This window comes from Penicillium odoratum, assembly GCF_028828045.1.
Source record: "Penicillium odoratum strain IBT 22623 chromosome Unknown utg000005l_segment0_segment0, whole genome shotgun sequence".
Taxonomy (NCBI): Eukaryota; Fungi; Ascomycota; class Eurotiomycetes; order Eurotiales; family Aspergillaceae; genus Penicillium; species Penicillium odoratum.
In genome coordinates, this window is record NW_026643147.1 from 3,582,828 (window position 1) to 3,596,127 (window position 13,300).

A 13,300-nucleotide genomic window follows, 5' to 3' on the forward strand; every position below is an offset into this window, starting at 1 on the left:
GAAGTCGATGCGTGCATGGTAACTCATCATCATAAGGGGCATTCAAGAATCGCAGAGGGGGAAGAAATCTAACGACGAGCATAATATGGACCTTGGTTTTGCATCGAAAGGAGAGAGTCTGCGCGCTGAAAGACATCGCCCTCAAAGAACTTGTCACTGTATGCACTAGCCGGGGTGGAGGGGACGGTTGCTTGCGCTGCGGGACCGAGAGCCGCACTGAGGGGGGTGGAGGGAACAGTGACGGATTGAGGAGACATTCCTGCGCCCAGATATTGTGGATGGGTGGGGAGGGCGGATGTTGAGACGGAGGTTTGATGCTGGGCATGGGGAGGTTGCAGCGCCGGACCGTACAGGTGATTGGGTGCATTTGTCGCCGGATCTGCAAGGAAAGACCAGGGAGATGCTTCAATCAAACGACCGGCTTCTCGGCTAGCTTTCTGGACTGGTCGTAGAATAATGATGATATCTTGAGGGAGAATCTGCAAGTTGCGCACCTCCCGCATGTCTGTTATAAGGTCCACAAAGGCCTGCATGAAAGCCTTGCACAGCTGCCAGAACTCGCGCTGATTCCGTAGTCCGCCATTCGGTTCCTTGACTTTCATGGTGGATAGTCGCATGCCCAGTGCCTCAGATACTTCGAGGCAGGTTCGACACCGACGGATGAGATTCGTCCACAGCAATTGAATACCCTCGGCCTCCCTGGATTGCTCAGCCACTTCAAGGCATCGGGATAATTGCCGTCGAGCCAATGGGAGTGCTTGAAGTGCCGCGCTGTATGCCGAAGTAAGCTGATGGAAGATCTTCTCGAAGACTCGTTCTTCTTCAATCTCATCTAATCCAGTTAAGGGATTGATTCGAGGACCATTGCTTATGGGCATAGGAGGGAATGACTCTCCAGAGCGAGGCGTGGCCAGTGAAGTTGGTATAGAACTGTTAATCAAGTTTGTCCGGCTACTAGATCGACTGCGTGCATAGTTGAAAGCCGGGGTTGCAAAGCCAGGTGATCCATTGGCGGCTGCATGGTTCATAAGAGGGACAGGAACTTGCGGGTGTCGGATGGTGGTATCGCTGCGCAATCGTCGTGGAGGCGCTACAGCATCCCTCGGAGGAGTAACCAAAGGCCGGGGCCTTTCCTGAGCAAAAGACCCTTTGTTTATTTCGGGAATTGGCTTGGAAACCGAAATTTGTTTTTGAATCGGTTGGAGCGATACATTGAGGCTAGCGCAAGCATTCCGTAGCTCCACCAAGCCCCCAAACATCATCAACATGAGCGAGCGCACGTACCGTGAGTCGCCATTGGAAACAATTTTGGAAGCGCTATTGCGCAGCTGGGTGCCCACATGTGTGTAGGCCGTGATGCATGTCTCACACTCTCGCCTCACACTTTCGTTCAGGACCCGACTCGAATCAGAGTCATCAGGGATAAATTTTTCTGCATTCTCAAGAGCTTCATTGAGTCGCTCAACATGACTTGAAGCATTGTAGAACACAAGTTCAAGGCTGTGGCGTCGGGTGTCATCGCGCTGGATGACATTAATCAATGTGGATATGTGAGAATGAACCTGGAAAAGGGAGAACAAGATCCCCTTGGCACTCTCGATGACTGGGTCGGCCGAGGCCCTTTCTCCTTTTTGCTCAGGAAGACTCGACATGCGGTTTACCCAGCCATCTCGTGGGTGTCGGCGGTCTCCAGGGCTGCTGGGGCTGGAGGAGCTACTGTCACTTGCAGGGGTCGGCCCTGCCGGGCGGGTTCGAAGGACAGAGCCATGGCTGAGACCTCGCAGATGGCTGTTTCTATACGGCCGTGTCTCATCCAAGGTTCCCAAATCCGTGTTTTTGCGACTTATGACCCCCATGCGCTTGCTGCGAGCTGCGAAGGACGCCTGGATGATACCTTCGCTGTTACTTCGAATGCGCTCACTGGCAGTATGGGGTGTCACACTAGGTCGTCGGAGACTGTCCATAAGGTATGTGCCACTCTGTTGCCCCGAGGCCATGCGATAATGGCTTTTGCTCGGCACTCCTGGTCCCCGAGAGATTGATGGAGATCTGGACGATGATGCCGAACTATCACCAGTGTTCGGGATGACAGGAAATCGACTACTTAGTTTACGTTTGACTGGGATCGGTTTTGGTGTTTCAAATAATGGGCTCCCGCTGGGTACGATTAGCCTGATACTTCAATGGGATTGAATAAACATACCTTGGGTCGGCAATAAGATCTGGCTCCGGAGTACTCGCTGACTGTCGAGTTTTGAGAAACCTCTTCAACTCTGCAGTGATGGCAACCTCCTTCTCGTTATCGGACATTGCCGATGGAGCCATCTCCGCCTCCAATCCCTCCAGGACTCGTCGAAGTGGAGAGCGTAAAGGATTTCCTGCCACTTTGAGAACTTGCAGCTTGTTCATATCTGACAACCCTACTGGCAGGTCATCAAGCCGGTTCTGCATGATAGACAACACTCGCAGGGATTTTATTTTGCCAATCTCGTCGGGCAATAAGCCGATCTTGTTTCGACTGAGATCAAGAATCTCTAGCAACGGTAGTTTGTAAACCTGAGATGATCAGTATAGGGAATAGTGAGTGGGAAAGCTCGGTTGCACGAACTCCTTTTGGAAATTCACGGAAGTTGTTCGCTCTGATGTTGAGGTACCGGAGATGACAACATTCAGCAAAGCGATATGGAATATGAAATAGATGGTTGTTGGAAAGAGAAAGTCTATGCAGAGTCAGTCATCTTGTCTCGGTTTAGTCGTAGCTCCAGATTGGCATTTCAAAACATGACATACCTTTCCACCTCGTCTTTTATTATATCCACTACAGGCTCTGGTATCCGCACGATATGCGAATGGCCCAAGTCAATGGTCAACTTGGGCTTCACGACATCGGTAACAGCCTCACTTCCTGCCAGCGACCGTTTGGTATCCTGAATCCCACTCTCCACTGCCCGTTTTGCTAACTCAATAGTGTCCTCCTGTGATAACGGTTTAGGGCCAGATGATTTTCCAGAACTACCGGGCGCGTCACCCATGGCTGTGCCTGGCCTTGACCCATCCCCTTCGAGTCGTGGGAATCCTTCGTTGTATGACAGTGGCGGAGGTACTAGGGAGTCGTGTGATCCTTTCTTATTATCATCTTCCTCGGCCGGGTCTGGGTGTGACCCTGGGCCACGGACTGTGTCTTCGGGTCGGGTCATAGACATTGTTGCTGACGCAGGTCAGGCCTTAAATTGCAAGCGTGCCAAAGATCAAAGAATTCTCCTGTCTCTTAACCGTTACCAACAGGCGGCAAGCACATTCAAGCCAAGCATCGTCAGCGAGTAAGTGGGCCTCGAAGGGTGGGTATGATTGCGTCGGCTCGGGTTTCGGGGCAACGCGACAGCGTAGGTTGGACGGAGGATGACTTCGGTTTTATGGAGTCGAACAGGACAGTTGATCGACAACGTCAACTGTTAAGGCTGAAGGTAAGGATCACCAAGGAGCGGGAATGGCGCAATGAGGCTCGAAAGAAATGTTTGGTTCGTGGCGGAGGTTCAACCACGATAAGCTAAGGAATGCTGCAGGAACGTATCGCAGATCCGAGACGATCAGGCAAAACACGGAGTATGTGTACGTGTATTTGAAGTCAAGTCCAGATTCAAAGGGAAGTTGGAGAGGCTGGAAGTTCTGTGATTGGACGAAGCGGACCCCGAGCTTTGCATGTGCGATCAACGGTGTTTTCGTGTTTCAACGGTTGGCCCACCTTGAATGGGCTGGGATATTATAGTCTAGTATAATTTTGGTTTGCACATAAGAAGCGAAATTTCTCCACGTGTCCAAATTACTCTTGCACACCCTATCCCATATGCAGGAATATACGCATGGCCCCGAATTCAGTGCTAATTTATGTTGTACGTGGAGCAATTGCCATGAGAAGTAACTACATATATTTAATACTGTCTAGGATATAATATTTTGAATGTCAACAGGCGACTCGAATCAAGTGAAACAAGACATGTATGCTTAAAACTATGGGAATACTACATCCAACAAGGAAATGAACAGTAAATAATATACATGACAATCTGGAGTATCGAAGAACAAGAGAGCCAGATATGCAAATGATGAGCATCTATTGCTCAGCCTCAGACTGCTCAATATCAAGAGCCTGAGCATCTTGCTCCGTGTCCTTCTCTGATGCAAGTTCAGGGGCACCGGATAGCGCAGCTGACCGTTGACCAAGAACTTGAGCCTCCAACTTGGCCCATTCCTTCCATTTCTCGAACTGTTGGTTCTCCAGCTCCATACCAATTTCCAAAAAGGTTGGGCCAAACTTGGCACCGGTCGCCTCGGCCTCCTCCGCGGCAACCCGTCGCTCAATATCCTCCTGCAGACGAAGCTTGTAGAATTCTTGGCGGGCGATGTCGTACGCGGCGCTCACGGTCATATCGGGCACGTTCTCCAGAAGATAAAGCTGTCGTTGAACCACACTAGGAGAAACATCAGTACTCGATCAATGGCAGGGCACATAGTAATTAAAAATTCACCTCTCACCATCCAGCCTCCTTCCGGGCTGCTGAAGGTGCTTCCAATTGTAGCTTTCATGGTCTTTACCAGTGGATTCGACAAGCACGCGAGGTCGGGCAAGTTCCCAAGGGTGATCTTTGAAGAACTGTTTTCGCAGCTCATCTTCCTCATATCTAAGCTGAACCGGCTGGAACAGTCGGCTGGGCTTCTTGGATTTCCGGCGTGTCTGTACAACTTCGAACTCGGTATGCCTCCCCGCCTTGGAGTCGTCGGACTTCACTCGTTGTCGGACCAATTGGTGTTGCTGAGGAAGGTGACGAACTAGGACCTCAGATGGAGGAATGTCGCCGACCACATCAACCCATTGTGGTAACTTGTTGATCTTTCCGCTGGCGAATTGGTTGATCGCTGTCTGTCGCACCCGTAGTGCTGTGAGGTTGATTTTACCCATGGTTGGGAACACGCCAGAAACAGCGTGTAGGCAATCTGTGAGAAGAAAAACACCCGAAATACAGCCCTCAAGGGCAACTGGGGAGGAGAATGCGGGCTGAGATAAAGATGTAAGAGGTTGAGACGTGCCGAAGTTCGAAAAAGATGGGATTGACAATGCCGGGCTCCGATTGGCCAGCGTGGGCTCCGCTGCAAAGCCAGAAAGTCCGTTCATCAGAAAAACACCTTCATCCACCCATTGATCAACCTCTCGTTCTCTCCCTGTCTGTCTCGCTTTTTGAGGCCGCGAAGCAATCTATTTGGTTCTCGTGCCAGTGGCCTGGGCCCTTCCTTGCGACGTGCATGGCTAATCCAGTGCCACGATGTCTGTCATCTCATGCCTCATCCCAATAGGTTCCCCAGCTCACCGGGCCTGCGAGATCCCTCCAAGCAGGCCTTGGATGAGCTTCTCCTCTCCCGACCACATTCAATGTCTCATCCGAAACCATCCCTCCCCCGCTCCTCCGTTCGAAGCTTCTCTACTCGGCGCCCTCGTCCTTCCGTCGCGTCGATAGCGGACCTTTTTGTTGGCTCCCTTGTCCTGGCAGGTTTCTGTCACGAGCACTCACCACGCGGTCGAGGCTTGTCTACACTACACCTGAGGACATCAGAACCTAATTTACGAAGGTTCAGGGGCAGAGAGGGGGTGGACCGTGGTGAAAGCCCAGCACGGCGACGTTGGGAATTCTCAGGACCAGTCCAGCAATCGCGACAAAGGTCATGGCTTTGCCATGGCCTGGAGCCGGTGGAGGAAGATACCCAAGAGAAACACAATTTGACATTTCAAGCAAGAGAGAGAGCAAAGGAGAATAATTATCACGCGCTGCCCCGGCTACCACAGGTTCCGGACAGCAAATCGCAACAGTACTTCGAAGAACAATTTTTCGATTCAATACCGGACGTCCGTCGATTGACAGATTTCCCGAAAGAAATAATCAACGATACACATTCAGAGGCAGCAACAGAGCTTTATAAGGAGAGCCCATCCCTCACGCGAGACGAAAGAGTGCGAAATGCCGTCTCCGGCATATTCCAGCGGTTGTTCGGAGATAAATACGATTTGGAAGATGCCGTGGAGGCTGTACTACCTAAACAGACCTTTATCCGACAAGTGGACGACACGCGCGACATGATTGAGAGTCCATCAGTTGCTAGGCTTGTCGAAGCACTGCCCAGCCAAGAGCAGGCAACGACTCAATTTCTTTTTCGTTTATACAGAGACCTTCCAGAGCCTGGTGTGGCATATTTATCCAAAATTTCACGCGGCCGCCTCTTGAGGCGACTTGCGACACCTGAGAATCGACGTTGGGCAGATGCCCGTCGCTATCTTGCCTTGGTGGACGATATGGTTGCCGCAGGGCTTCCAATGTCGCGCTCACTATGGTCTACAGCAATTCACATGGCTGGTCGAAGCAATAACGGGAGGGTGTCCAAACGACGCCTAGTTCACGCAATTGGCCTTTGGCAGCAAATGGAGCATGTTGCTGGGATCAAGGCTGACGACGTGGTCTTTAATATTTTATTCGACGTTGCCATCAAAGCCAACCAGTTCATCGTGGCAGATCGTTTGGAGGAAGAAATGAGCAAAAGGGGAGTTCGTTTTTCACGTTCTGGACTAGTCTCGAAAATATTTTCATGCGGCATGCGGAGAGATTTGGATGGGATTCGTGACACGTTTGATTACTTTGTCAGGTCAGGAGAGCTAGTTGACACTGTCGTGCTGAACTGTGTCATGTCATCCTTTCTTCGGGCTGGTGATATTGAGACAGCGGAGCAGTTGTATGGACGGATGCTCAAAGCACAGGTCCAACACAAAAAGGATTTAAGTACTGGCATTTCTCAAGATACCTCTCCGAGTCTCTCGCCAGAGTTTACATTTTACCGAGCAAAAACCAGGGAGCTTGGTCGCCTGCTTAAAAAGTCCAAGGCTCTCAAGAAAAGCCTACCTGCTTATCACCATGCCCTTCAAGACTCTCTTCCCATGACACCGGATACACGAACATTCTACATCTGGCTTCAGCATTGCACGCGCGTCACTGGTGATCTGGACATGTTCATGAACGTTCTACGGGACATGGAAAAGACTTTTGCAGTTCCACCTCGTCACCTGATCTATCTTTATCTCTTTGAAGGATTTGGTCTTCATGGCCGCCGAAGAAAGAACTGGTGGACAGCAGAGAAGCTCCGATTGACCTGGCTTTCTTTTATACAGGCCGTGCGGGACTCGAAAGCGAGACATTCTGGATCTTACGGCAATGCTCCAGCTATAGTCTGGGAAAATCCATTGAAATTCGTGGATGTGGAAGCCGAGATACCGATCGAAATGTCTGCCAAGCCCGATGAGTTCTACGTGAGTTTGCCGTCTACGGGCGGAGTTCCCTCTGCAGGAGAGGAAGTCTCAACCACACCAGAAGAAAGTCCACATTCCTCTGGCTCCATCGAAAACCGAACCTACGAAGCCGATCTTGATGACGATGACGTCCATGAAGAAGACGAATTCGAAGATGAGGACGCCTCCGAGGACCAATCCTATAACGACATTGCGAATCCTAGCTTTGACGCAGAGGGAATTTTCACATCTCGCCCATTTTCTCTCAACGAGGGCGATCTCAATTACCAGAATCCTGAACAGTTGACACCCCGTCTCGAGAATGGCGTGTTCGTCGGACGACGCATGATTATTCTCATTCTACGGGCTTTTGGAACCTGCTATGGACCCCAAGAGGTTATGGAAGTCTGGTTGCAACTTGAACAGCTCTGGTCGCCTAATAAGCGCAAGGCAATTGATGTACTTGCCGTGAAAGAGGTGATTGATGAGCAAATGTCGCGGAACCCACGACAAATGTAACATAATACGGAGACTGGTGGAGCTGTTTGATATTTGTACATTATTATACACCATATACTGATTCAATTTAGCGCAAATTGTTGTAACTTAAGACTTCTTCGTTATCCAATTCGTACCGAACTTTGCGACTGTTTCTAGATATGCTCGTGCCATATATGCCAATGCAATATTCACCTATTTACATTGGATAACTTGGCGTGGCCTAGGTATTCGATGTCAAGGTAGAAACGTTACTCAGTTAGAGCCTATCTGAGCAGCAGGATGATTCCACAGATCCGAGACATCATACTCCGGAAGCGCATCAAACTCACACTCCAGCAGGCGTCTGGTTATTATGATTACTTCCTTCTTGGCCTGCGACTCCGAGATGCCAATTCCACCTTTGTTCTGTTCCCAGGTGATGGCTTCAATCTTCACCCCACTGCTGCTGTCGCTTGGCTTCACAACAAGTATGTAAAGTTCCTTGCCCGACCCGCTTCGAGAAATGTGGATAGAGATATTGCCGCTCTGGTTCTGGTCCTTGACCAAGACTCGCCATTTGTCATCCTGATCCTGAGGTTCAAAGCCGGCTCTGAGTTTCTCGTATTGGGCATCACTGATATATAGACCCCACGTTGCAGTGGCCGGCTCCTGCATATTGTATAGGTGTATAGAAACGCCTTGGTGGTGTTCTAGAATTGGTATGTTCTTTCGAGTGCTGTATGAACAGGTAATTTCTTGGAATGATTGAAGAAGAAAAGAGAAGATAATGTGTAAAGTACTGTTTGTGCTGTTAGATAGACCGTTTGATATCACGTGAACTCGCGTCTGCGGGACTCCACAGACGCGATCAACACGTGCAGCTCATTTCTATCACTTTGCGGCCCAATGGCTGATCGAGGGTCATTTACGCGTCGTAGGCCAGATCTCGAGTTTTACCTGCATCGTGTTTTTCGCAAAAAGTCATTCCGGTTAGTCAACACCGCCTAGGTTCGTGGGCACGAAATTCGAACCGATACTGACGACCCACTAGCCCCCTTCAACGAGAAGTCATTTCAGCAGTTGTTGAAGGTCATGATGTGTTTCTTCAAGCATCTACTTCTTTCGGAAAGAGTCTATGCTTCCAGTTACCGGCAGTCATTAACAATGGATGTGAGTAAATATTGTGAATTCTCAAAACTCGATTCTAACATGTACTCCATAGTGACCATCGTTATTTGTCCTCTCCTCGCCTTGATGGTAAAACTTCTGTCCAAGGCCTTTTCATTTCGTAAATTAACAAAGACAGATGGATCAAGTTAATGCTCTCCAAGCCCTCGGAGTAGCTGTTTCGAGCATCAATTCCAACACACCAATATCAGAACGCCGCGTGATATTGGATGATATGCTCTCAGGGCATCCGCGTATACGTCTTTTGTACGTGACTCCTGAGCTGTGTCAAAACAAGGGCTTCAGGAGCAATCTCCAAGTCGTACATCGCCAGGGGCAACTTGCTCGCATCGCCATCGACGAGGCTCACTGTATCAGTGAATGGGGTCATGACTTTCGTCCAGCTTACCAAGACCTAGGGTGGTTCAAAAAGAACTTAGTCGATCCAGATGTTCCCATCACAGCACTTACAGCCACGGCCACACCGAGAGTTCGCACAGATATCATCAACATGCTCGATCTAAACCCCACAAATCTCAAGCTCTTCAACACCCCATCTGCCCGCCCCAACATCCACTACGAGGTCCGGTACCTTGAGGACCCCGGCGATGATGAAGAATACCAAGTCGAAAATCTTCTAAAATACCTCGGAGCTATCAAAAAGAGACGGGAATCCCGCTTCGGCGCTCAAGCCGCCCACCTACCACCAATGTCAGGCATCGTGTATGTCGGACTACGTGCTATATCAGAGCACCTTGCAAGCCGCTTATCCCAAGATAAGAGCATCTCCGCCGTAGCCTACCATGCAGGACTCGCGCCACAAGACCGAACTCGCATTCAAGCACTGTGGACTGCACCATATCAGCCAAAGAGTAACGGCAAACCAGCACCTACCTTCTCAATAATCGTCGCCACGAATGCGTTCGGAATGGGAATCGATAATTCCGGCGTTCGCTTCGTCGTTCACTGGACACCGCCGCGCAGCTTTGAAGGCTTCGTTCAAGAATCGGGTCGAGCAGGTCGTGATGGCCGTGCGGCTGCTTCTCTTGTGTACTACAACCTGCAAGAGCGGGATCGCATTTTCGATCGCATGAACCGGGATACGGAAAACATGCGGAATCGTGGTGGACCGAAACATATCGTTGCTAGTTTGATGAAGAATCAAGAAGCTCGTCTTGATAGCTTCAAGAAAGTTGTGCGGTACTGTGAAAGTGTGACCCGGTGTCGACATGATCTGATTAAGGACCTGTTTGGAGACTTCGAGTTGGAGGAAATGGGGTCGCAGCAGCCGCCTTCTTCGCAGGTGCCCAGGGGTGGATTAGGTGACTCGACACCGTGTGACTATGCTTGTGATTTTTGCAAAGAGGGCCGCGTGGCTTTAGGGAAACGCAAGAGGAAGATGCTTTCTTCCTCAGCGTATATGATTGACGAGGGATATGTCTGATCTTCACGGGCTCAAGCGTTTTCTGCGCATCAGCTTTGTCTTTTATGAGTCTTTTTTTTTTTTTGTTGCTGAGTGGATTCTGACTACGCATTTGCATCTGGAGTATATGATTATTGATTTGGCATAACTGGGGCGTTTTCTATCTGGATACTAGCATGCATCGATACCACATTGAGATATCGCATCTCCACAACTGAATCAATAGAGATTAATTGAAGGGGATTTTCTTGCCTAGAATCCTAAGAAGATGAGCACAGATAACCCTCGAAAGAACAATAATATGTTAACAGGTTTTCCGCTTTTCTTCAATGAAAGCGGGGATATTCCTAGGTAGAGTTATATGTCGTCTGGTTTGTGTTGGAAAAACCTGTAAACTGTAAAAGGACACCGAGAAAAATTACAAGAAAAAGAGACTGCTATTTAGCAAAATATCACAACCGATGGAAACTTGGACTAAACTTCAAATCGCTGTATCCTTCTGCACTTTTTCAAAATCAAAACGAAACTTGCCGTTTATTTTCAAATTGTCAGGGGCAAAGATTGATCTTCGTCCTGCAGCACTACAGACCAGGTGGGGGAGGCACCTGCACAAGTCTCATCAGTCAAAAATTCAACAGCCAACATATTCCAATATTCAGGTTTTCATACCGCACTGTAGCCGCCAGCACCGGGAGGTCCGCCGGGAGGGGGAGGAGGGGATCCGGATCCGGGAGGAGGGGGAGGAGGAGCTTCACCACCTGGCGGAGGAGGGGGAGCTGCCTCGGATGACTGCTGCTGTTGCTGAGCTGCAGCGGCTTGCTGGTAATACTGGTAGTATGCCACATAGTTCTGATACCCACCATAAGCAGCGTACGGGTCAGTTCCTCCGTAGTACTGGGCGTATTGAGCAGCATAATCGGCCATGTTGGTAGCACTAGCACCAGCGCCGGCAGCACTTTGGCCGATCGGACTGGCAGATGCAGCAGGGGACTGATGTTGTGATTGCTGGTAATCGTTGCGACGATTGTAACCGCCACCACCATATCCTCCACTGCCGCCTCTACCACCTCCGTCACCGCCGCCGCCCTGGTAGCGGTCACCGCGGCCGTAGCCACCGTAATTGTGCTGTGGCGGGTTGTCCTTGAAGTTTTGGTATTGCTCCTTGACGTTAGCCAGAAGATCTAAGCAGAGGGCTTTAGCAGCCTGGACGTCATTTGCATCCGGTCCACTGGGATATTTTATTAGTTGTGGTCCTTATTACAAATGGATATTACTCACGCGACATGTAAGAACATCGGCTCATCGCTCTCTCGGCCAGTGCTGGATTCAAGGAATCCAGATCCACGACCCTTGATCTGGACACGGCAACGGGTCTGTTGCTGAATATGCTTGACGTATGCACCACCTTGACCGACAACCTGGGCGCGCAGGTTAAAACCAGGAATGGGTTCGAGATCAATTGGAATACGCTCATCGGGCCATTTGCGCTGTAGATAATTAGCAGGGTTTCTTGGGTTGATGTATTGGAATTCAATGCCATACACGACCATACTCATCCCGTTCCACTTGCTCGGGCTCTCGTCGGCGGAATCTTCGCTCATCGATCAGGTTAGGCAATTCCTTCTGCATGAGATCATCAATGATTTTAATGGCCTTCTCGAGACCTTCCTTGGTGGTACTCGTGACATGAAGGTACAAAGGGGGGTGCTATGTCGACATCATCAGCAACCGACTTTCGTTGACTCAAGAGTCATCACATACCGCGGCAGTCGCCATGTTCTTATCCGGGTAATAATTTCCTCGGGTGGTGACATCTTGTATAAGAGTAAGCAATGAGCGTTTTCATCAACATAATACGAGAAGGCGTACCGGCGCCAGTTTCATCTTTAATCTAGTCACGCAGCGGAGGTCAGCAGATGCAACAGAGGGAGTGTAAGATGCTATGCGTTTAGTTGGTCTTGAGTAAGCTTCATCCAACCACACGATAGACAAAATGAGATCAAAGGGAGCAAAAGGGGCCGAGTCCAAGAGCCAAGCGTGTTACCTGGACTTGAAATAAAGGGATGTCTGGAGGATCAGCGAGCTGACAACAGGAGTTATTTACCATTTGCTGGGTAGAACCCTTGGTCAGGGTGTAGCGATTGCGCAAATCATTGATCTCAATGTCTTTAATGTAGTCGCCGTCGGTGACATAGACGTCTTTTGCGGAGCCGTCTGCGTTTTCGGACTTGGTGCCTGGGCTATCAGTCTGTGCAGAAATTAGCTTACGCAACGACCATAGCCATTAAACGATATGATTACCGAACGGATCGGAGGGACATCAACATGCTGGATACCCTTCTTTGCTTGCAACTGGGCATTAATTTTTGCGGCCGCGGCAGCTATTCAAGAACAAATCACGAAGTTAGCGTCATGAAATTGGCATTGAAGCACAATGTATTGTTGGCGCATTGCTAAACGTACCTGCTGCTGCTGCAGGATCAGCCACGGCTGGCTTTGCAGCTCCATCTCCTGCGGGACTCCGCGCTTCGCGACTCAAAGGGCTGCGAGTACGGGTGGACTCTGATTGTCTGGCGGATGGTGATCGCGAGCGGCGATCAAAACGGGAGCGACGAGGCTCGGCCTCAGTTTGATCAAAGCGGGATCGCTTGACACGGCGGTCGTCGTCGGCCATGATGAGATACGGAGGTAAGGTGGCGGTGAGAGACCGAATAGAAGAGAAATAAAAAAGTACCCGATAAATTGCGGGAAGGAGGTTGGGCCAGGAGGTCTAGTGCGATAAAGCCAATTTGAACTTTTTGAGCACTCACTGGTCGAAGGAACCTGTGAAGCCCAAAATAAGATGCGCAGAACTGCCACCGATAAGAATTAAAAACCAAAGACTTGGAATTCCCCAAGCGGTACTT

General features: G+C 49.9%; 6 protein-coding genes across 6 annotated transcripts; 3 read left to right on the plus strand and 3 right to left on the minus strand.

The window, feature by feature from the left end:
* Nucleotides 1–68: 68 nt before the first annotated feature.
* On the minus strand, nt 69–3,311 carry N7520_006882 (uncharacterized protein; the record flags this gene model as incomplete). Its single annotated transcript, XM_057140816.1, has 5 exons — nt 69–2,157; nt 2,204–2,556; nt 2,609–2,720; nt 2,791–3,208; nt 3,284–3,311. 5 exons carry the CDS (start codon nt 3,309–3,311, stop codon nt 69–71), a joined length of 3,000 nt encoding a protein of 999 aa, XP_056994822.1.
* An 800-nt stretch (nt 3,312–4,111) lies between these two features.
* On the minus strand, nt 4,112–4,957 carry rsm25 (mitochondrial 37S ribosomal protein mS23; the record flags this gene model as incomplete). Its single annotated transcript, XM_057140817.1, has 2 exons — nt 4,112–4,469; nt 4,527–4,957. The coding sequence occupies 2 exons, from the start codon at nt 4,955–4,957 to the stop codon at nt 4,112–4,114; spliced, it is 789 nt and encodes a 262-aa protein (XP_056994823.1).
* A 375-nt stretch (nt 4,958–5,332) lies between these two features.
* Nucleotides 5,333–7,843, plus strand: N7520_006884 (pentatricopeptide repeat protein; the record flags this gene model as incomplete). The annotated part of the gene is made up of 1 exon (XM_057140818.1): nt 5,333–7,843. One exon carries the CDS (start codon nt 5,333–5,335, stop codon nt 7,841–7,843), a length of 2,511 nt encoding a protein of 836 aa, XP_056994824.1.
* Nucleotides 7,844–8,104: 261 nt separating this feature from the next.
* On the plus strand, nt 8,105–8,449 carry N7520_006885 (uncharacterized protein; the record flags this gene model as incomplete). Its single annotated transcript, XM_057140819.1, has 1 exon — nt 8,105–8,449. One exon carries the CDS (start codon nt 8,105–8,107, stop codon nt 8,447–8,449), a length of 345 nt encoding a protein of 114 aa, XP_056994825.1.
* Nucleotides 8,450–8,710: 261 nt separating this feature from the next.
* On the plus strand, nt 8,711–10,415 carry N7520_006886 (putative RecQ family helicase RecQ; the record flags this gene model as incomplete). Its single annotated transcript, XM_057140820.1, has 4 exons — nt 8,711–8,793; nt 8,856–8,974; nt 9,027–9,061; nt 9,111–10,415. 4 exons carry the CDS (start codon nt 8,711–8,713, stop codon nt 10,413–10,415), a joined length of 1,542 nt encoding a protein of 513 aa, XP_056994826.1.
* A 642-nt stretch (nt 10,416–11,057) lies between these two features.
* On the minus strand, nt 11,058–13,068 carry N7520_006887 (KH domain-containing protein; the record flags this gene model as incomplete). The annotated part of the gene is made up of 8 exons (XM_057140821.1): nt 11,058–11,622; nt 11,673–11,881; nt 11,937–12,101; nt 12,156–12,208; nt 12,264–12,285; nt 12,499–12,642; nt 12,696–12,775; nt 12,858–13,068. 8 exons carry the CDS (start codon nt 13,066–13,068, stop codon nt 11,058–11,060), a joined length of 1,449 nt encoding a protein of 482 aa, XP_056994827.1.
* Between the last annotated feature and the right edge of the window lie 232 nt (nt 13,069–13,300).